Source organism: Artibeus jamaicensis, unplaced genomic scaffold (assembly GCF_021234435.1).
Source record: "Artibeus jamaicensis isolate MK-2021 breed Jamaican fruit bat unplaced genomic scaffold, CSHL_Jam_final scaffold_1964, whole genome shotgun sequence".
Classification (NCBI taxonomy): domain Eukaryota; kingdom Metazoa; phylum Chordata; class Mammalia; order Chiroptera; family Phyllostomidae; genus Artibeus; species Artibeus jamaicensis.
In genome coordinates, this window is record NW_026522030.1 from 7,568,169 (window position 1) to 7,588,460 (window position 20,292).

Sequence of the window (20,292 nt, forward strand, 5' to 3'; positions counted from 1 at the left end):
AATAAAGGTAAAACAAGTTTCAACCTGCTAAAGTTTTACCTCCCTTTGAAAATAGAAGCAAAGGCCAGGGGTCAGGTGGCAAATATCTTCTCACTCCAAATACGTCATGATTCAAAGGGTAACTTTGTACTCATGGGCAGGACTTAAAAGAATGTGTCAATGTCTGAGACTCACTTTACAAGATAGTTTAATGAGTTACCGGATACTTAGACCTTCTCTTCCCTGAGTCTTCATATAAAACGGGCAAATGAAAGCTAAGCCCTGCACATCCTCAACCCCACTCCTGACCACTGGAAATCGTGTTTGCTTGGGTGGACATGTCTGAATGTAGGCTAAGGAAGTGAAAAAAGTTGTAAATTTAAAAAAATTCTCATGGCAGTTATTCTGCAATGTAATGTACATTTGAAAAATAGTATTTTCTTTAAATCAAGCCAAATAATGCCTGTTGGATTCCTCTCACCGTGAAGGTTCAGCTAAGTATAGTTCAGTCTAGTAACACAAATCATTTTACTGGGCTCGGGAATGGGAAGGAATGGGTCGGCAGCAGCTTGAGTTTTCTAATTTGGTCTGTGTTTGAGACAATGCTAAGAGGGAGTAGAACATTTAGTCTGTCTTTCTTGCATGAACTGGGCTTAGGGTGACCAAATCACTGATGAGGGACAGGTTTCTCCTTAGATAAAGATCTCAGCCCCAGTCCAGAGTCCCACCTCTGGCATAACAGTATCAGGAGCTTCACGGACTGCTCTCCAGTGAAAATAGTGAAAAAAAAAAATTCAAGTCTCTAGCAATGACCCAAAGGGCATCCAGCAAATGAAGAAACATTTGTTCAAGAAATTCTACAAAAGCTCAGTGAGGACTGCAAGAATCTATGGCACGTGCCCCCACTTTCCCAACTTCGGTGAGACAGGAACTCTACGCCAGGCTGTTGCAACCCCAAAACACAGGGCTCCCTCATCCCCACCTCCAAGTCAGAGGGCTGTCTTCTCAGAAGGGACAGGTTGTCATCGTTTCTCATCTTGCCACCAGTTTACCTGGCTGCTGGGGCTAAGCTGCTGCGAGTACAGCTGATACGTGGGGACTCCTGTCCTCCACCCAACCCTGACCTGTGGGAGGGAAGGCTGACCTCAACTGCGGGGCTGCTGAGAATGCTGGGTCTCCGACTGCCCTTGGCTCACGGGACACAGGGTCCAAAGCTTTTACTGGGTACATAAGAATTTCGTTATATTATCCTCTTTACTTTTATGTAATTTTGAAATTTTTCATATTAAAAACTTGAAGGACAACAACATTTTTTTTTAATCCAAAAATCAAGTTCAAGCAATGCTGAGTCTTTATGAGCATCAGGGAAATGTTCCTGCAGATTCAGTAATTTAAAAATTGCAGCTTTCAGCCTCTTTCTGGTTATTATGAGTCATGTGCCACATACAAAGGAATATTACACATAACACAACAAATGTTATTGAATAATTATGTGGATGCCACTCTCAAAAGAAGCTATTTCCTGAGGATGAGAGGAACACTGTAGGGGTTCCTTCAGGTCAAATTCATCTTCCTGGAACTGGAAACCTTTCAGAGCTTCAGGGAGGAGATGAAAGTGACCCAGAAAAGAGATGCCAAGAAATATCTCTCCCTGTCTCCCAGAAACAGAGAACGAGTCTTTTGATTAAGCAGCAGCTATGTTTAATCACAAATTATTCTGGTCCTAATGGGAAAGAAACGATTCAAGTTAAAAGGGTGGGGCTCTTTCTTCCTCACTTATTTCAGAGGCAAGTAGAGGTGAGTGAAGAAAACAGAACCCGGAGCTCAGGCCCTGCTAAAGGATCCGGGGAGAAATTCCCTCTCCTTTTAGCCCTTAAGTCCAAGGTCGCCGTCCTTAGATGTCTAAGCACCCTGCTGTGGAATAAGGCTGTCCAGCCATGACTTCTGCCTCTGCCTCTGGAGACTCTACCTTCTGGGCCCCAAAGAGCTGGTTCTCCTCATCCTCATCATCAGTGGACTGAAGAATCCTCAGTAGCTTGAGCTCAGGGTTCCAACTTAGTCTGGATGAACTACTGGCTGAAAGATCCTTTGAGGTCCTCTTTTGCTCTTCCAGCACAACCTCTATCTCAGTACCAACGTCCTCGTCAGTGGAGTCTATCCTGGATAATTCAGGACCTAAAAGAAGACCCAGCTGTCACTCACGCCTGTAGCCTTCTGCCAGCTAACTGTGACAAATGTGGAACAGAAAAGGAAGGGCTGGGGCATCTTCAGGACCCTTCAGAGGCATGAGAACTGTGTCATCCAGGGAGGTGAACCAGCCTGGTCAGCACAGAGTTAGCTCTCCCTGTCTGTCCTCAGTCACTTTCTGAGGTCCTTCCACCCTCGTGACTTACTCTGCTCACTGCAGGAGGAATCCAGGTAGTTCTCAGCATAGTCCATCTGTGGTCGCTCTGTGGAATCCTGTGGAATCCATCGGAGTTAGGGTAAGGAAACTTGACGTTTTGTCTACATCATGTTTTTCTCAGAGAAATGAACCCCTAAGACAGGACAAAATCCCACCCCCTGAGACTGAAGAGAGGAGAGGCTTGTATCACACATTCATTGCCCTCCAGGCCGCCCCAGTGAAGCCAGAGCCCACTTGCCCCCATCCCAGCTGCCAGCTGGGCCCAGCAGCAGAAGGGCAGACTGCCTCCAGTCGTGGCTGCTGACAATTCCTCCCAGTCCCGCATACATGCACGGCTCCTTCCATCAAGAGAGAGAGTTGATTTCCTCTTCTCTTGAACCTGGGCTAGATTTGAGGGTGGGGGTGTCCAATGAAATGTGGCATAAGTGACACCGTTCCAGTTCTAGGCCCATCCCTAAGCAAGTGCTTGCGTGAGAATGCTATGCTGTCAAAAGCCCAAACCAGCCCCATGTAGGGCACTCACAGAAGAGAACCAAGGCAACTTGGCCGACAGGCCAGCCCAACCTCCAGCTGAATGTGGCTGCACGAGTGACATCGAACAGATCAGGCAAACCCTCCAGTCAACCCACAGAATCATGAGAAATCACAAAGCGCTGCGGTTTCAGCTTCGGGAGGTTGGTTGGACGGCACCACATAATTGAAACAGGGCCCTCGAAGGATAACCCTCATACGCTCTCACCTGTTGCAAGGTGGGGCTATTTTTCTCCATCTGCTGCTGATGCTGCTTGTCACTTTCCTGACCTGGTAGAGTTCTGTGACCTAGTGACCACAAAGTCAACTCAGTTCTTTTCTTACATGTACTTCAATCCTATTTGGGGGGCTTCTAATTCATCCCCTAGTCTATATGTGACTCCCTATACAGGACAAGGCAGGAGTTTAGAGGCAGCTAAAAGGGAGTTAGGCTTTCTGAGTTCTATTTGTGATTCTGTTCACCTGGTACTGTGCCCACATGTACTGCAGAATTAGAGACTAAGGTAAAGTGTGTGTTGAAAGACCCAGGATTCCTCCAAGAAACCTAAGCAGCAGCTTCCTGCACAGCATAGCAGCAGAAGAAGCCCTGACTCTACCTTTTCCATTTATGAATACTCCTTTGCCCTTCTTGCACCACACCTAATGTACCCATATTGGTTTCTGAAAACAAAACCCCTCCCTGCAAAAAGCTCTAGTTGACCATTGTTTTACCTCCGCTTTATCCCCAACTAGTCCTGAAATGCAAGCATTCTTTCCATTCTCAGCCTCCCTTTCTCTAAACGAACATCTTGCAAGCTGCCACCAGAGGTATGCTAAAAGGCGAAGCCAGTCAAGGAAGTCCCTTGCTCAAAACTTCTGTTGACTCTCCGCTGGGACTGGTTCCCACATTAGCTGCACATGGAAACACTGCAGAGTTCTAAGAACACCAAGGCCTGGGTGCCAACCCCAGAAACTCTGATTTAATAGATCTGGGATGCAGCCCAGGAATTAGGGTTTTAAAAGCTCCTCAGCTGATTTCAGTGTGCAGTCAAGGCGGAGCATCCCTGACCTGGAGGACACAGGTCAAACATCTTGGCAGGCTCTACAAGCCCCTCCCGACCTCTCCCCATGAACATCCAACCCCGCAACCAGGGTGGACAGCTCTGTGTCCCTGGGCAGCCACGCTGTGCCGGGATGCCCAAGCACAGATTATTCCCATGCCAGCACTTTTCTGCCCTGTCGGGAAAACTCACACGTATCCAAATTCCAATGCAAAAATCACGTCTTTCACAAGGCCTTTCTCAGCTCAATGTGGACAGGCCACTGCTCTAAGCACGATTCAAAGGGGCACCCCATTCACCCAAGCAAAACTGCTCCTATTGGAGGTATCGAACCAGTAAAGGCACCAGAGTGGAATTCAGGGGTGTGGATCACCCCAGATGGGGTGCTTGCTACCCTTGGATAAGCCGCCTCCTACCCTGGGCCACAGCCCTGGATCGGTCTGCCTCCCATGTGAAGGTGAGGAGCCTTCTTAGATCTTCGAGTTAGAGGACACCATTGGTATCAGGGAGCTCAGTGGGATGGGAAAAAAACCAAGAGAGCGGCTTCCTTCCCAGGAAACACCTCCCGCCTTCCCAGTGCCCCAGGGATGGAGAGTGAACTCTGATGATTAAGCAGCTATTTTCACGTTACAGTCAGCAATGTCCAGTCTAAGTAGAGCAGAAGGTTTTGGGGGGAATTCTTTCTCCTTCCTTTCCTCCCATTCTGCACTGCAGGTGAGAAATGTCGGTAGGATAGAAGTAAGTATATCCTTCAGCTCAGACATGATAAGAACTCCCCCCAAAAGGGAGATACCCATCTTATCTCCAGCATGAACACGAGAAAAAAAGGACCACCTGTCAAAAATTTGCTACCCACCCCCCTACTGATCTCAGCCTCAGGCTGCAGAGATTAACTTGTGGCAGAGGAGGCGGCGGAGGGCCCAGACACTGCTTCCTTAGAACTAGTTCTCCTGGGGCTTTAGTGAGGGGCCCCGACCTCCCCCATCTCATCCACCAGTGGGCCCTCAGGAGGTCTTCCCTTCAGTAACATGGACTTGTTCATCACCCTCAAACTGCTCTGCCTTTTCTGAAGTCAGACCTGAGGGAAAATGGCTCTGACTCATGCTCTTGGTCCTCTCTCAAATCCCATATGAAGCAAACATCCGGCCTCGCTTGCTTGCTTAGCAAATGTTTGATGCAAGGACGGTAGCCAAGCCAAAGCATTCCAAGGAGAATTCTGAATACTCGATAAGACAGGTTCCCAAATGACAAATGTGTTCAGCTCTTCCTGCCCTCGGCTCTGTCCTGGGCCTCTGTCACTCTCAACCCCCAATCTCCTTACCACAACACGGGTCACAAACCAAGGCACCTGAATGTTTCTGCAAAGTGCTGTGGCTCCCTGGATCACGCTTGGGATTCTTTTTAGCCTCCTGAAACTGGCGTGAGGAAGAACAGAGTTAGGACTTTGAGGAAGTGAAGAAGACTTTTCAAAAAGAGTCCAAAAGAAGGAAGATAATATCTACATCCAAATAGGAACTTTGCACTGATAGCCAGGCAGAGAACAGGGAGAGCTCCACCTCTCCCACATTCCTTCCCACTCCAGGCTGCACCCGCATCCCCAGTCCCGGCAAGTCCGAGGTGACCCCTCAGGGTTGCTCTACCTGTTTCTTAGTAGGTGTCTTCAACATCCTCTGTTGCTGCCTCTCCTGGGGCCACTGCTGCTTCCCATTACCTGGCAACCAGAAAAGCAGCTTGACCCTCTTCTCCCTGACTGCATCCACCCTCGCCCCGGGTGGCTTGCTCTGCCCTGCTCCACAATGGTGACCCTCTCCGGTCAGGACCAAGCCAGGGCAGGCTTGTGGGGGCTGGTGGTGGTGGCTGCTTCTTGAAATTGTAGTTTCCTGAGTTCTACCTGTCTGTGTGACTACGGCCACAAACAACTGAATTTGGACCAAGATCAAGTATGAGTGTTGTGGGCCGAGGGAATGGTACCTGGAGACCTGGCAGCACCAGAAAACCTATTTCCTTCCTTCAGGTTATAATATAATCTCTTCAAATGTTTAGGATATCTCAATGCTGGTCTCTGGAGAAAAATGAAAGAAAGAAAAACTCTACCTCAGGTCTTGCCCTTTCCCCAAATGTATTCCCCAAATGCATTTAACCCTCTGGTCAACACGCACTTTTGAGAACCCGGTGTGCGCAGCACTGAACCATGAGCCCGGACAGGGGAACGGGTAGCAAACAAAGTGCAGGGGAAAGAGAGAATACCGCTCCCCTCAGCCCCTCCACATACTTTTGCTTTCACCTGCATGTAGCCCAGCTCTTCCGTGGGGCTTCAGTCCAGAGTGGACGGAGAGAAGAGAAAGAAGAAAGAGAAAGCCAACTGCCTGTGTCTTAAAGATAGAGGAATTTGGGTTTGCACAGGCACCTTGCTGGAGGCTCCCTAACTCTTACTTGCAGGGTGAGGCTGTGTGCGTATAAAACCATCTTCTCAGAAATGGCACTGTCGGGTCGGCTGTTTTCCAGAGGAGGTCTCTTTTTCATCCTGGCCAGCTGCATCATCATCTCCGGAGAAGGTGAGGTTTTCTCTTCATCTGACAAAAGACTGAAGGGCACAGAGAGAGCCAGGCACTCAGCAACAGCTCTTCCTGGAGAGCGTGGCTGAGAGGGAACACAAAAGGAGGTATGAACTTGAAGGACTGTCCACCGTGGGCTGAAAAGGTCTGTACCAACAGGTGCTCATTCACTAACAGCTTTCAGGTGATAGCTGTGTGGACTAAGTGTTTGCTATCTGTAAGGCTCATGTGCGTTATACCAGCGAATCCTTACAGCACCCTGAGGACAGGTACTATTGTCCCCATTTTGCAAACGAGGAAAAGGAAGCTTATAGAAGCTAAATTACCTAAATTCACGAAGCCAATGAGTTCTGATACAAAATACGAAGGTTGTGTCCCTCCAAAGCACAAACCCATCCTGCCTCCTGCTTATCCATAACTCACGGAGAAAGAGAAGCGTGATTGGGTTCACCTCCTAGTGGAGATTTAAATGGTGGGCTACGTGTATTGTGCTTCTTTAGCACAGGGCCTGGCAGATGGAAAGTACTTGATAAATGGCAGTGATTATCGGCACCACTGCGTTTTGTTAAGTCTAAGAACTCAGTGAACAAGTAGGGTGATGGTTTTCTGCCCCCCAACACAACAAGAGCACACTGCTTTGACCCTTCTCAGCTACAAAGAAAAGCAGGGGCCCTGGCTCTCCCACAGGCGCATGTGATACTTACTCACTTAGTAGATACCGAGGTAATGTGTCGGACTGGTTCCAGAAAAGTGGGAATTCTGAATCTAGTGGCTCAAAAAAGTGTACTGGGGACGGGGGAGGCACAATTATCCCTGGAGCTCGCAACTGTGTCCCTAAGTTCTGCCTTCCAGAGAGAACCAGAGAGGACTTGTCTTTCTGGAAGAGACACGGGGAAGAGCTTCCTGACGCCCTCTCTTCAACACCACTTCCCACCCTCCTTCCAGCCTCCCAACCCAACCCTGGCACGTGCAACTCCTCGTTTCCAGACCTAGTCCGGCTGCAGCCCCGCCCCACTCTGCCCTGGGAGGGTCACCACACGCCTCCTTCTCTGGCTCCCCAACCCTACTGCTGAATTCAGATCACAACAGGGATTAGTCGTTTTGTTTGTTTTCCTCCCAAAAGGTTATTCACTTATTCACGGAACAAACTGAACGGATATGTATTGGAAAACCATGTGTCAGACACAGGGCTAGGGCTGGGATTCAGCAATGAACAAGATGGACCAAGACACTCTTCTCATGGACATGGCAACCTTCCAGCTCTATGACTCTCCAAGGCTACATTTGCCCAACAAATGGTAGTATTAGACGTGAAAGCCCAGGTCCATTATAACTCTCAGTCTACTGAAATTCTATTTCCATCACACTGGGAATTAGTTTTCAACTGACAAAAAATTTCCCCTGAACACCCAACAGTTCCTCCTAACATCTCTTCAAGGTGATGCTCTTCACATTCCTACAGGCAGGAGGTAGGGAAAAAGAGTCTCTAAACACAAAGGGTTTGTTTGGTAATCATTTCTTTCTTTCTTTTTTAAGATTTCATTTATTTATCTTTAGAGGGGAAGGGAAGGAGAGAGGAAGAGAAATATCAATGTATGGTTGACTCTTGTGTGTCCCCTGCTGGGAACTGGCCTGCAACCCACGCATGTGCCCTGACTGAGAATCAAACCATGGTTGTTTGGTTCGCAGGCCTGCCTTCAGTTCATTGAGGTACACCCGTCAGGGCTGGTAATCATTTCTTAAGAAGGGTTTTCTTTTGCAAATTTTGTTCATTTAAAGAGAGATCAGGGGAAGGGAGAACATAGATCAAAGGAAAACAAAAATAAACTCTACAGAGTAATATCATAAAGCTTTGGCCAAAGCATCAAACTCACCGCTGTATGTGTCTTTCTTTTCTTCCTCTCATCCTTGCTGGGAACGATATGCTTCTCAGCGGGACTTGAAATAAGAATAACCACAACTTATTTCCAGACCTCTTAAACAAAAGTACCAAGAATACTTGTGAATGATGACTATGAAGATTTCTATCCTCTAATCAATATACTCAAACATGGCTGGCTGGGAGTCCAGTTGTACCTGCTGCCCAAAGATGCTAAAAAAGGACCCCACCCTCACATCTAAATTAGGTTCCCCACGATTCTCTCATGAATCCAGTTATTTACTTTAATAGCATTAATCCAAATTAGCAATTATATACCTAGGTCTGCTGATGTCTGTAATGCCTGAATCCCCGCCACCACAAGACTGCAGAAGGACAGGGACCAAGTCTATTTGGTTCTCCACCAAAGTCTCCATACTTTGCATGAGGAGGTGCTCAGATATTTTTGTTCTGTTGTCTTCCTCCTCCTTTTTGTCCGGAACATGGCTATGATGGCTGGAGCCCTAGCAGTCGCTTAGACCTTAAAATCCCCTATGAAGGAGCCTAGAAGACGGAAGCCATGGCTAAGGATGATGACCCGCAAAGCTAGAAGGAACTCTGGTTTCTGATCACCACACAGACCTGACTTACTAGCCCTGGCCCACCTACATCTGGGCTTCTTTTATATGAAAGGAAGTGAACCCTTAGGATTTTAAAAATTTGTTTATTTACACTACACACACACACATATATACACACATACACACATACGTGTACATATACACAAAGAATGCATATATAAAGAAGCATTAACAGGTTCTTTTTTCAAAAAGAAAATAAAATTTAAAAAATTCTCAAGTCTCATCATCTAAACAGTCACTTAACGAGAAATTGAAAGCCTCAGCAGTCACAAAAGAAAAACCATTTTTGCCCTGACCAGTGTGGCTTGGTTGGATGGGCGGCATCCCGAAAGCGAAAGGTCCCTGGTTGGATTCTCAGTCAGAACACATGTCTGGGTTGTGGGTTTGGTCCCCAGTCGGGGCACATGCAAGAGGCAACAGTTTCTCTCTCACATCCATGTTTCTCTCACTCTCTTTTCTCCCTCCCTTCTCCTCTCTCTATAAGTAAATAAGTAAATAAATAAAGAATACTTTTGTAAAAAAAGAAAGCAAAACTACTTTATTCCAAAAATTGTCAATATTAGCAAGGCTTTGGGCCTTTGCCAAGTGATCTTGGTAACATTCAGCTTGTATACAAACTCTGCGTGCTGTTTGCTTTGTGCCACTGTGCTCCTGGGCCTTGGCGTTGAGACCAGAGAGTCACGTGCTTCACCGAAAACTTTTTCACTAGTTGCTGATGGCTAATAAGAAAAACTAATAGTCAGAAAGTATTTGTTTCTTAATAAAACCTCACAAATACATTGGGCCCTATCTTGTACGCTATTTATAGCCACATAGGATTTCATACAGGGAAGTCCCAGGACACGAGTCTCAAAGTGCATTAAAACAGAATTCCAGTGTAGCAAGTGGCAGATGCAAGAGACCATGACCTCCTCTGGTTGTGTCCTTCCTGCTACCTACAGTGAGGTGGCTACAAAGGGGATCATAAAAGGAGGCCTGCAGAGGACAGCAGGGCTTTGGAGAAGATAAGAGTTGAAGACCTCTTAGTTCTAGACATGACACTCACCCAACATGGTCCTCTGGTTTTTTGGGGATCCAGACTACAGCCATATTTCTAACATCTTGAGGGCAAGGAAGTGGTGTCTCATTCAAATTTAGCACTGGAAGCTAAGAGAAAAATATAAAGCCTATGTATCGTTTGAAGGCACCAGTTCCTGATGGCACTCAGTACCAAACCGAGAAGGTTCAATTATCATGCGAACTAGAAGAGTACGGTGGCTCACAAGATAACAAAAAGACATTCTCCCATCCCCCCAACACCTTCATAATATTCCCCTAAGAAATCGGTATTAGTACAGGTACTGTAAGAGTAAGCATTTATTAAGTGAATAGCCTCCCCACGTCCTGTGACATTACGGTGGCATCCCAACCCCATCCCATAGAAGGGTACCTTGGAGCTTACCTAAGGGAACACTAATTCTGGCCACTCCACTCCAAAAACTTAGGTCCTCTAGAGATATTACAGTACAATTTTGGAGTAGGGGGCACTGACAGAGACAAAAGCAAGTTTTCTACTTTTTTAGCCTATCTATAATTATGGGCGTCTACATAAAAGTTAATGTCTTAACTCTCTTCCTATTTAGCTATTTAAAATACTAGAACACTAATTGCCCCAGGAAACCTTATAAATGATCTCATCCATATCCCTAGTAGTAAGGGGGTGGCTAAGAAGAAGGTTGTCCCCATGAAAAGGAACTGACAGGCCTAGGGGAACAGGGGAGACTTCTCTGCACTGTAAGCCTTTTCCTACTTCTGAATTTAGAACCATGTCCATGTATTATCTATTCAAATAATTAATTTAAAACTCATTTAACCTAACCCTCTTGTTCCAAAGTGGTCAAAGGGGTGAGTGCTTTGTTCATTCATCCATTCAAACCTACTTACCCTCAGTTCCTCACACTCCCCACGACATGACACTGAAAAGTGACGTGTCTCATGAAAAAATAAAAAGCATCAATAGGACTGCGAAGAATAGCAGATCTCTCTTATTGTAGATGAATATATCAATGGACGAGTTTTCCTCCCTAAACTCTAATTTAGTTCTGCTCCTAATTAGCTATGTGCTTTAGCAAATCACTTCCTTTCTGGGCCTCAGTTTCTTTAACTGTAAAATAAATGAGATAGACCATAGTGATGTTCTTCCAACTGTAATTGCAATTTATTTCTAGGTCATTGAATCAAAGTGAGTGAATTGGGGCCTACACTGTTTAAAAATGAAATAGAATATTGAGCGCGGGCCTGTGAACCAGACAATAGCAGTTCGATTCCCAGTCAGGGCACATGCCTGGGTTGCAAGCCGGTTCCCTGCAGGCCAGTTCCCAGCACGAAAGGCAACCATACACTGATGTTTCTCTCCCTCTCTCCTTCCCTTCCCCTCTAAAGATAAATAAATAAATAAAATCTTTAAAAAATGAAATAGAATAAAATAAACAGAAAAGAAAACCTCAGAGTGCATCCCCCTTAGTTAGGGGAAAGATTGTTCCATGACATTTTTGTTGCACAACATAATTCTAACTGTAGGTTACAGCTAAGAATGTTTGAAAGTCATCAGAGTAGATGACCCTAGGGTCCAATTTAGGTCTGCCACTCCGGCATTCTAATTTCCCTGTATTGTGAGATGACAGTGTTTACTTAGTATCGGAACACGTTCTAAGTAGGGTAGAGAAAAAAGGCTCACATATGCCAAACTGCCACAAATCAAACCCACTTGTGTCTGCGATTTCTGGAAACAGTACAGCACGTAAAGCCTGGTGTATAGTAAGGGCCCAAGGTTAGGTAGTTATCATCATCATCATGACCATCATCGTTCAGATTGCAGCCAACCCCAAAATCAGTGCTAAATAAAAGCAAGTGTTTTATTCCCATCAGTAAAGAGAAGATGCAGAGGAAGTACCTTTTTCCATCTGTGACTTACTTTGAAAGATCTGTCAGCCCAGTTGATCAAATCTTTGTCAGGTAACTTCTTCCGAGGCCTAAAAAATGAGTTTCTGAACATGAGACTGAGATGCAAAGGACTTCTTGGGATGATAAAACAAGTGCCATGAGGAAAAGCCTTCTGCTATAGAAAGCCTTGCACTGAACGAATACTTACCGAATGAATGTAGGATCTTGCCATCTCATTAAGTTTTTTTTTTTTTCGTGGAACAGCCCCCAAACAGACACTGCACGTTGCAAACACTGCACAGCTATTTGTCGGATCAGACTGAATGCAGAGCCTATGCCTCCTCTCTCCCCAGCTACAGATGGTCACATAACCATCAATAAAGGTTCATTAAGTACCTTTGATGGAGATGTCCAAAAACATATTAAAGAAACAAAATGTGGCATATACACACAAAGGAATATTTTTAAAAGGAATGAAATTCTGACACATGCTACAACGCAGAAGAACATTGAAAACATCACACTAGAGGAAATGAACCAGACACAAAAAGCTAAATACTGTACGATTCCACTTAGATGAGGTACCTACAACTGGCAAATTCGTAAACAGAAAACACAATAGACATTATCAGGAGCTGGAGGGAGGAGGGCATGAGGAGCTATTATTTAATGAGTACAAAGTTCCCATTTGAGATGATGAAACAGTTCCAGCATGGATAGTGGTGATGGTTGAATGACTGTGAATGTACTTAATGCTACTGAACTGTGCACTTTAAAATTGTACAGTGGTAAATTTCATATTGTGTATACTTCACAATAAAAAAGAGAATACTGTTCTCTTATATTTTCTAACCACTTGGTAGTTTATTTTTTCAAAACGTGTTAAATGTATAAATGAATAAATATTGAAAAGACAGAAGATAAAGGCCCACTCCTTACCCTGATTTACAAAGTCCTACATGATGTAGGCCCCTGCTTTTTACTCCAGCCCCCCAGTCTTACCTCTGACCACTCCTCTATTCCTGCTGTATGTTCTAAACATGCAGAACTTTTCTTCCTGATACCTAAAGAATTTCTTTTTGCCTTCTGTATGTGGTTTTTGTATGTGCTATTTCTGGAGTCTAGAACTCTCTTCCTGTACTTCTCCCACTTACAACCCCCACTTCACTAAGCTGCTCTAATTTCCAGTCTAGGCAAGACACCACCTACACAGGAGGCAGTGCCCTGGGTTAGGGATCCTTCCCATGTGCTCCCACACACCTAGGGGGTGCTCTTCTTGCTGCACTCATTACAATGAAGGATTCTTTGCCTCCTCAGCTAGGCTGAAAGCCCCTCGAGGGTAAAGACTCGATCTTGTTCATCATTGTATCCCCAGTGCCCAGGAAAGCAGCCCCCACTGAGCTATATCTGTGAGTTCAAAGAGTGACTGAACAAATGATGCCCTGGTCTTGGCCTTCACAGGCCCTGCCTGGAAAAAGCCACTGTTTTCCAGGGTTTGAGTCCTAGAGAACCTAAAAGGAGTCCTTTCCTTTTCTACACTATCTTTAGCCTAAGAAAGATCACCAAGGGCTGCTTAAATGGAATCAAAGACAAGAAATCACTACAAGAGCCACTACTAGTACTTTGATTCCAGGCAACAGGGTCTTCGAATTTTAAAGGTCTGAGATTTCCACAGATACCTTTACTTTAACTTCACACGTCAGCAAGCACTAACCGAGTACCTAAACTTTGTAGGATACTCAAAAGGAAAAGCCATTGCTTCTTCCCTCAGGAGCCTATAGCTTCATACATAAAAGATAAGAAAGATAGCATGTGTAGACAGTTTCTGATGACCCACAGAAGTTAATGAGATTGTCCCTGATATGGGCTGAATTGCGTCCCCCAAAGTTCATTTGTTGATGCCCTAACCCCAGGTACCTCATATTTTTACTGTTTTTGGAGACAGGCTCTTTAAAGAGGTAACTAAGGTAAAACGAGGTCATGTCAGTGAGCCCTCATCTAATAGGACTGGTGTGCATATAAAAAGAGTGGATAGGACACACACACACACAGAGGGAAGACCAGGTTAAGACACAGGGAGAAGACAGCCACCTACAAGCCAAGGAGCAAGGGCTCAGAAGAAAGTGGTTCTGCCAACACCCTAATCTTGAACTTCTAGCCTCCAGAATTTTGGAGGAGATAAATTTCTGTGGTTTAAGCCACTCAGTCTGTGGCACGCTGTATGTATGGCACCCTAGCAAACTAACACAATCCCCATTTTCACCAACTCCTAGAACCAAAATAAGACTGCTTTCTTTTAGTTTCCCTCTGCCTATTTACCACTTCCTTCACTGAATTAGTTTTAACTCAGCTTTCTTAAAGTCTTCTACAAGGGTAAAGAAAGTCAACCCAGAATTTTGCAATAGCAGGCGCTTAAAGGAAGATTCCATGATAATTTACCTGCCTTGAAATTTGGAGTCAAACTTTGAGCCCTGAGACAATAAAAAGTGAGGCTTGGTGAAGGTAAATCCTGGTAAATGACGATGAGGATGTCTCTTGGCCTGGAAGCAGGAATCTGAGATGTTTACAATGGTGACCATTGGGAGTCTGTCTGAGAAAACAACCAGAAGAAAACATGTAACAGAACAAAAGGGAAACAAACGGAAATAGTTCAAAGGTCTTGTAAGGAAAGAGATAGGCTGGCTAATTCACCATCAACATCCAGAGAAATTTTGCGCTGTGAGTCCAAGATTCGAGGGTGGCCTCTCTCGATGCGGCGGATGGTTGCCCAGCATTGTGGATGCTGACAAACAGCCATATCACAGGTGGTTTCATCCCACTGGCTATCATCTGGCAAGTCCATAGTTACAAATGGTTTAGGACAAAAGCTGACCTTGCAACTTTCTGGCCCTTTGGAGAAACAACCACATAATTAGGGAGTATTCTACACTAGCCAGATCTTAATTTGGACTCAAAGCATAAAATATTTCCATCGAAAGCTTATAGGTAAATGGTGGTCACAGGATAATTAAGAACTGGGTAACAAGCAAGTAAGAAAACATCACAGTGTGAAGTAAAGTGGCAAGAGTTTGGGAACAGACTGACTTCAGGTCTCCTAATTTGCCATTAAGATTGGTTAATCTGAACTTCAACTTCCTCATCTGCAAAATGAGGATAAGTCTGTTTCACAGGGTCATTACAAAAATGAGTTAACAGACATTAAAAGGTCTGGCATATAGTGCACAGAATAAATATCAGCATCCTTTCCTTTTCCCCTTTATTAATCATTAGGGAGAAGATACCACCATCTCCAAAAAAGTCTTGTCAAAAAACAATGAATGTTGTTCCAGAGGTAATTAAGATGGTTCATACCTTTGGAAGACATGTTTCCGTTTTCAAAGTGCTCCAATTCTCATACAGGCACTGAAATATGCTCTGGGAATTAATGGATTTGCTCAAACAGCTCGTCTAGCAGACTTGAAGCCATTGGCTTTTCATTTACTGTGTGGTCCTAGGCAAGTGACTTCACCTCTCTTAGTCTGTTTCCTCATATGAAGTAGAGGAAGGGAAATCCCTAAATAGGATTGGAGAAGCATTAAATGAAAAAAATGTACTTTTATGTGTGGTAATGTAATAGGTAGTCAATAAATGTTATCATCTCTCTCTCTCTAGAAATTTTTATGCAATCGCTACCATCTGATTCACAATAACTTTGTAAGGATAGTATCCATTTCTACTTTCTTTTATTCAACATGTTTATTGACTACCAAACATGTGAGCATGGAGAGCAGTAGTAACAAAACAAGTGCCTGTTCTAAAGGACTTTTAATTCAGACAAAAGATAGCAAAATATTGGCCTAGGATTGCACCTGTCCTATGACTTGTTTTGTTTAGGCTGTACTTCGAGCCATTATTTTTAATGGAAATAGTCCGTAATGTCCAGATTTCTGGCTCCTTTCAGAGGTCAAAATATCTGACAACATGTGTGCGCAGTTCCAACAGGCCAGCAACCGACTGAGGCTGAGCATCTCCTGCCATCTTTAAACCAGGTCTGTCTTATCCAAGTGCAGTTTTTCCACCAGAACCAACAGTTTTTAACTGAAGCCGTTTCGGCTGCCATTTATCCTCAGATTGCTGTTGCCTTTTCTCATAATTGGGAAATATTTCTTACTCATTATCAAAAGCAGGGAAATAAAATGCGATGAGACATGTTTCATGAAAAAAACAGCAGTCCTCAATGGGAGTGAAGATAATGTCTTACGTACATAATACGAAAAATGATACAACTTTAAAAGCCATTGTAAAGCTATCTATGCTAATGCCTCTGACTGGGAAGGGTGTTCGATTAATGATTTTATAAGCTAAAAAAAAAAATTCTACGAGGGCTTTTGAATGAGAAAGTGATGTATTATTCTCACAACCTGCATGTCGCCCTTTCATTACCTAAGCAGAATGAATTGAGCCCTGACGTCTAGTCACGCCCATCTCTATGTTGCCAGCACTGGTGCTCTGCTGGCAAATTCATTTGCGTTGGAAAATTCTAGGTAACAGTATGTATTTCATAATACTACTATTACCAAGTTTGGAGGGGTGTAATTAATTATTAAAGATAAACATCAGCTCTGGTAAGAGTTGAAAAAAGATTCCCTGCTTCATTCTGGTGAAAGGGAAGGAGAATCCAGCCTCGGAGGGCCAGGATTTCGTGGAATTCACGCTTAGCCACACAGCCAGGAGCTGAAGCCCGAAGGTTAAACGCAGTTCCTCAAGGGGCGGTGAAGAGGCCTGCGGGCCCCTCCCACCAGGCCCCGCCTCTCACCCAGAGGAGCCCCGCCCCACCATCTCAGTCCCATTCTTCCTCCCCCCCCCCACCCCGCCCCCCGGCAACGCGCCAAGCTGCGCCGTCGCCCAGCAGCAACGCACAGCACTATGGGGAGTAAACGGAAGCCCCAGTGCGCCCAACTTATTCTGTTGAAGAATCACCAGACGTGATGATGGGGTGAGGAAGACAAATGAGCTTGGGAAGGGACATCGGGTGTCGGTGAGGCCGGACAGAACCCCAGGCGAGCCGAAACCATAGCAGCGTGGAACGTTCGGCTGCCCCGGCAACTGGAGGCGGAGGCGGGGCCACTGGAGTAGGGAGGCTACACCGCGCGGGGCAGTATGGGACTCAGTGGGCAACGTGGGCTGGGACGGAAGCCTCGTTGGGTCAGACCGTGGCGACGCGGGAAGTCCAGACGCTGTGGCTGTCTGAAGAGGAGGCCTGAGGCGGAGGTGCAGCCTTGGTGGCGGCAATGGCGGAGAGGCCGGAGGACCTAAACCTGCCCAACGCCGTCATCACTAGGATCATCAAGGAGGCGGTGAGCAGCTAGACTGACAAATGGACTAGGGCGGACGAGCGGGCAGGGGCGGGAAGCGAGACCTGGGCCGGCAGCTTTGCTCACCCCTGCTCTTCTCACAGCTCCCGGATGGTGTCAACATCTCCAAGGAGGCCCGGAGCGCCATCTCCCGTGCCGCCAGTGTCTTCGTGCTGTATGCCACATCCTGGTGAGGCGGCGGGCACAGCTAGCCAGAGCGTAACTGGCTCTGCGGCGTGAGGGAGGCGCAAAGAGACCCCTGGGTCGGAGGCCACAAACCCCAGTAACAGCGCCCTACCTCCTGAAGGGAGGTTCACTGTCCTCCCGCGGTCTTTGCAAGTTCTGAAGCAAGTTGCTTGAACCCTTTTGTACGGCGGGGTCAGGGGGAGTCCCCAAGTCACAGCACTCCGTGCATCTAAGACATGGGCTTTCCCATTGCACCTCTGGGTGCTCTTTTTTCCGCCCACGCCATAGGCGGCAGGCGATGAACTGACAGCCCTTAAATCTTTCTCCTTTTCTTATTTCAGTGCCAACAACTTCGCGATGAAAGGGAAACGCAAGACGCTGAATGCCAGCGATGTGCTCTCGGCCATGGAGGAAATGGAGTTCCAGCGGTTCGTTACTCCGTTAAAAGAAGCTCTGGAAGGTAATGAGCCTTTTATTTTTTCAGCCAAGGAGGTGCTTATCCTGTGTGACCTGCTCACCTGGTCCTAAAGGGACCCAAGTCTTTCTCAGGTTGGGTCCCTTTAAACCCAAGAAGCAAGTATTGGATGTGACTCAGAAACAGTGCGGTTAGCGCCGTCTGAGGTCTAGCGCCGTCTGTTTTGTAATACCAGGCAGGTTATTTTTCCTCCTGGGCCCACAGGTATAGTGTGAAGTCAGTTGCGCTGTCGGCTTGGTTCAGCCCTGCCTCCTAACCCCTTCCTTCCTCCTTTACAGCGTATAGGAAGGAGCAAAAAGGCAAGAAGGAAGCTTCTGAGCAAAAGAAGAAGGACAAAGACAGAAAAACAGACTCAGAAGAGCAAGACAAGAGTAGGGATGAGGACAATGATGAAGACGAGGAACGGTTGGAAGAAGAAGAACAGAATGAGGAGGAGGAAGTGGACAACTGAATAGGGTGAGGAGACTGTGGCTTCTGGAAGGCACCACTGGGAAATGTGGTGACGTTTATGCGAAGCTGTTTTCTACTGGGCAGAGCAGCCTTAGGCAGAAGAGCCTGAGAAGATGGAAATGAAAACTGGCTAGAAATATCAAAACCAGCGCTTCCCAAACTCAGAGCCTCTGAGTAGCAGAATCCTGTTTTGCTTAATCAGTCTGAAGGTTATGACTTTTTGGCAAGAGGGATTCCGAACTGATAATCAACTTGATCTTGTTTACTTCCCTGTATGATTAGGCTGTTTTTAATTGCCAGTTCCCTTCCACCTCCACCAAAAATAGTAACTTCCATGCCACCTGCTGTGTTCCAGATCACAGGAGGCAGCCGAGGCTCAGGAAAAATGGGGCTTAGATCATGGACAGCCTGTTTGTAGTGTTTGGCAGTGCCAGCTTACTACATGTGGTGAAAATGGCATAGTTTTAAGAAACTACTAAAAGGCTGTGGGAGAACAATGAAATCTGGGGTCTCCTCACTTGACAGTGACATTATTTCATTTTGGTTTGTACCGACCCGCTTGGCTTAGGACCCTTCTAGATTGCCTGTAGGCATTTGACCTGTTGGGGTGGCTGCACTCTGGGCACATAGGCTTTTAAATCCTTGGTATAGAGTGGAATCAGTCAAGCAAGTGTGCCAATGTCTTACTCTTACAAAAGGGATGGTTTAGTCTTGGATGCACCTCACTGTTTGCCATTGTGCAGCTTTAGAGTTTGTTGTCACCTCCTGGAAGGTATAAAATACCAGGCTTTCTCTTCCTGTAGTCCATTTACTGGACTTGTGACTGTGGCTTTCCATTCTTCCAGTTCATGACAAGTTCCAAACTTTATTTCTTCTAGACACAACTTTCTCCTTCTGTGCTTCCCACTTCCTGCCTCTCCTCTGCTCCCCATCCCCACCCTCTTCTCCTTTTCTCACTCTGCCAGTGCAGGGACTTTGATAACCTACTTAACATCCCAAAGTGCAGGTTCCTCTGCTTTCTTAGTTCTAATCTTGAATCTTAAAAACGATTTTTGTAAACTTCTGTGAACCTTAAGGGAAATCCGATGGTGCTCAGGAATTTAATCCCCCCACCCTGCCCCAACCATCCCATTTAACTGCTTCTAAAGTACCTCTGTTGACCTTTCTTAGGGTTTTTTTCCCTCTTTCATTTAGTGCTCCAAGCACTTCGTTTGTCTCTAAGGCATTTGACAGGTAGTGATGTGTAATTTGACACTGTTAATTGTTAAATTAATACAGTGAAAAATTTGTTGATAATGAGTGAAGAATGTTGAGAAAATTATAGTGCTTTGTACAAATAAAGAACATTGTTGTTACAAGTGACGACTCCTGTTTCATCCTGCTTGCTTGTGGTATGCTTTTGGGGAACATCTGATCATGCCCTATATAGTTTTGGGGCTATGGACCGGGGCTCATCTTTGTAAAAATGGGATCCTGCAACACCTTGGGTGACCAGCAGGTGCTGCTGGTTCACAGGCAAGGGAGCTGCTCTTCAGCCATCACAAGAGCTTTCCATGGTTCTGCTAAACACCCCATATTTGAGATGGTTAACAACTGCAAACACTGTTGAGTTCCTGCTCTGTGTCTGGCGCTGTGTTCCCTAATCTGCATAGTTTTTTCAAATCATGACTTAGTAAGTAACATTTCACGAAGATACAACTCCAACAGTCATTAGATTAGTGGGTTTTTTCTCTTCAGAGCAGAGAAGCCAAGTATGGCTTTTGGACCCTGAGTGGTGTGGCTAAGTGAGTTGGGTGTCATCCTGTAAAGTGAAAGGTGGCTGGTTCGATTCCTGGTCAGGGCACGTGCCCAGGTTGCAGGGCTGGTCCCCAGTTGGGGTGCATGTGAGGCAACCAATCGATATTTTTCTCCCTCCTTT

General features: G+C 45.7%; 2 protein-coding genes across 4 annotated transcripts; one reads left to right on the plus strand and one right to left on the minus strand.

The window, feature by feature from the left end:
* Positions 1–1,677: 1,677 nt before the first annotated feature.
* CUNH9orf43 (chromosome unknown C9orf43 homolog) lies at positions 1,678–17,029 on the minus strand. 3 transcript variants are annotated; one of them, XM_053656544.1, is made up of 15 exons: positions 16,890–17,029; positions 15,282–15,483; positions 14,622–14,819; positions 14,370–14,520; positions 11,962–12,019; positions 10,054–10,154; positions 8,384–8,447; positions 7,214–7,386; positions 6,388–6,538; positions 5,926–6,016; positions 5,595–5,665; positions 5,303–5,369; positions 3,123–3,202; positions 2,373–2,439; positions 1,678–2,154 (listed from the first exon to the last, which is right to left on the minus strand). In XM_053656544.1, the coding sequence occupies exons 2-15, from the start codon at positions 15,292–15,294 to the stop codon at positions 1,874–1,876; spliced, it is 1,566 nt and encodes a 521-aa protein (XP_053512519.1). In that variant the 5' UTR covers positions 15,295–15,483; positions 16,890–17,029; the 3' UTR covers positions 1,678–1,873. The 3 variants fall into 3 exon arrangements, with proteins under 3 accessions (XP_053512519.1, XP_053512518.1, XP_053512517.1); XM_053656543.1 differs by having other exon boundaries at positions 16,870–17,029; XM_053656542.1 differs by having other exon boundaries at positions 16,830–17,029.
* On the plus strand, positions 17,030–19,729 carry POLE3 (DNA polymerase epsilon 3, accessory subunit). Its single transcript, XM_037139496.2, has 4 exons — positions 17,030–17,266; positions 17,368–17,453; positions 17,791–17,909; positions 18,203–19,729. The coding sequence occupies exons 1-4, from the start codon at positions 17,201–17,203 to the stop codon at positions 18,373–18,375; spliced, it is 444 nt and encodes a 147-aa protein (XP_036995391.1). The 5' UTR covers positions 17,030–17,200; the 3' UTR covers positions 18,376–19,729.
* The last annotated feature ends 563 nt before the right edge of the window (positions 19,730–20,292 follow it).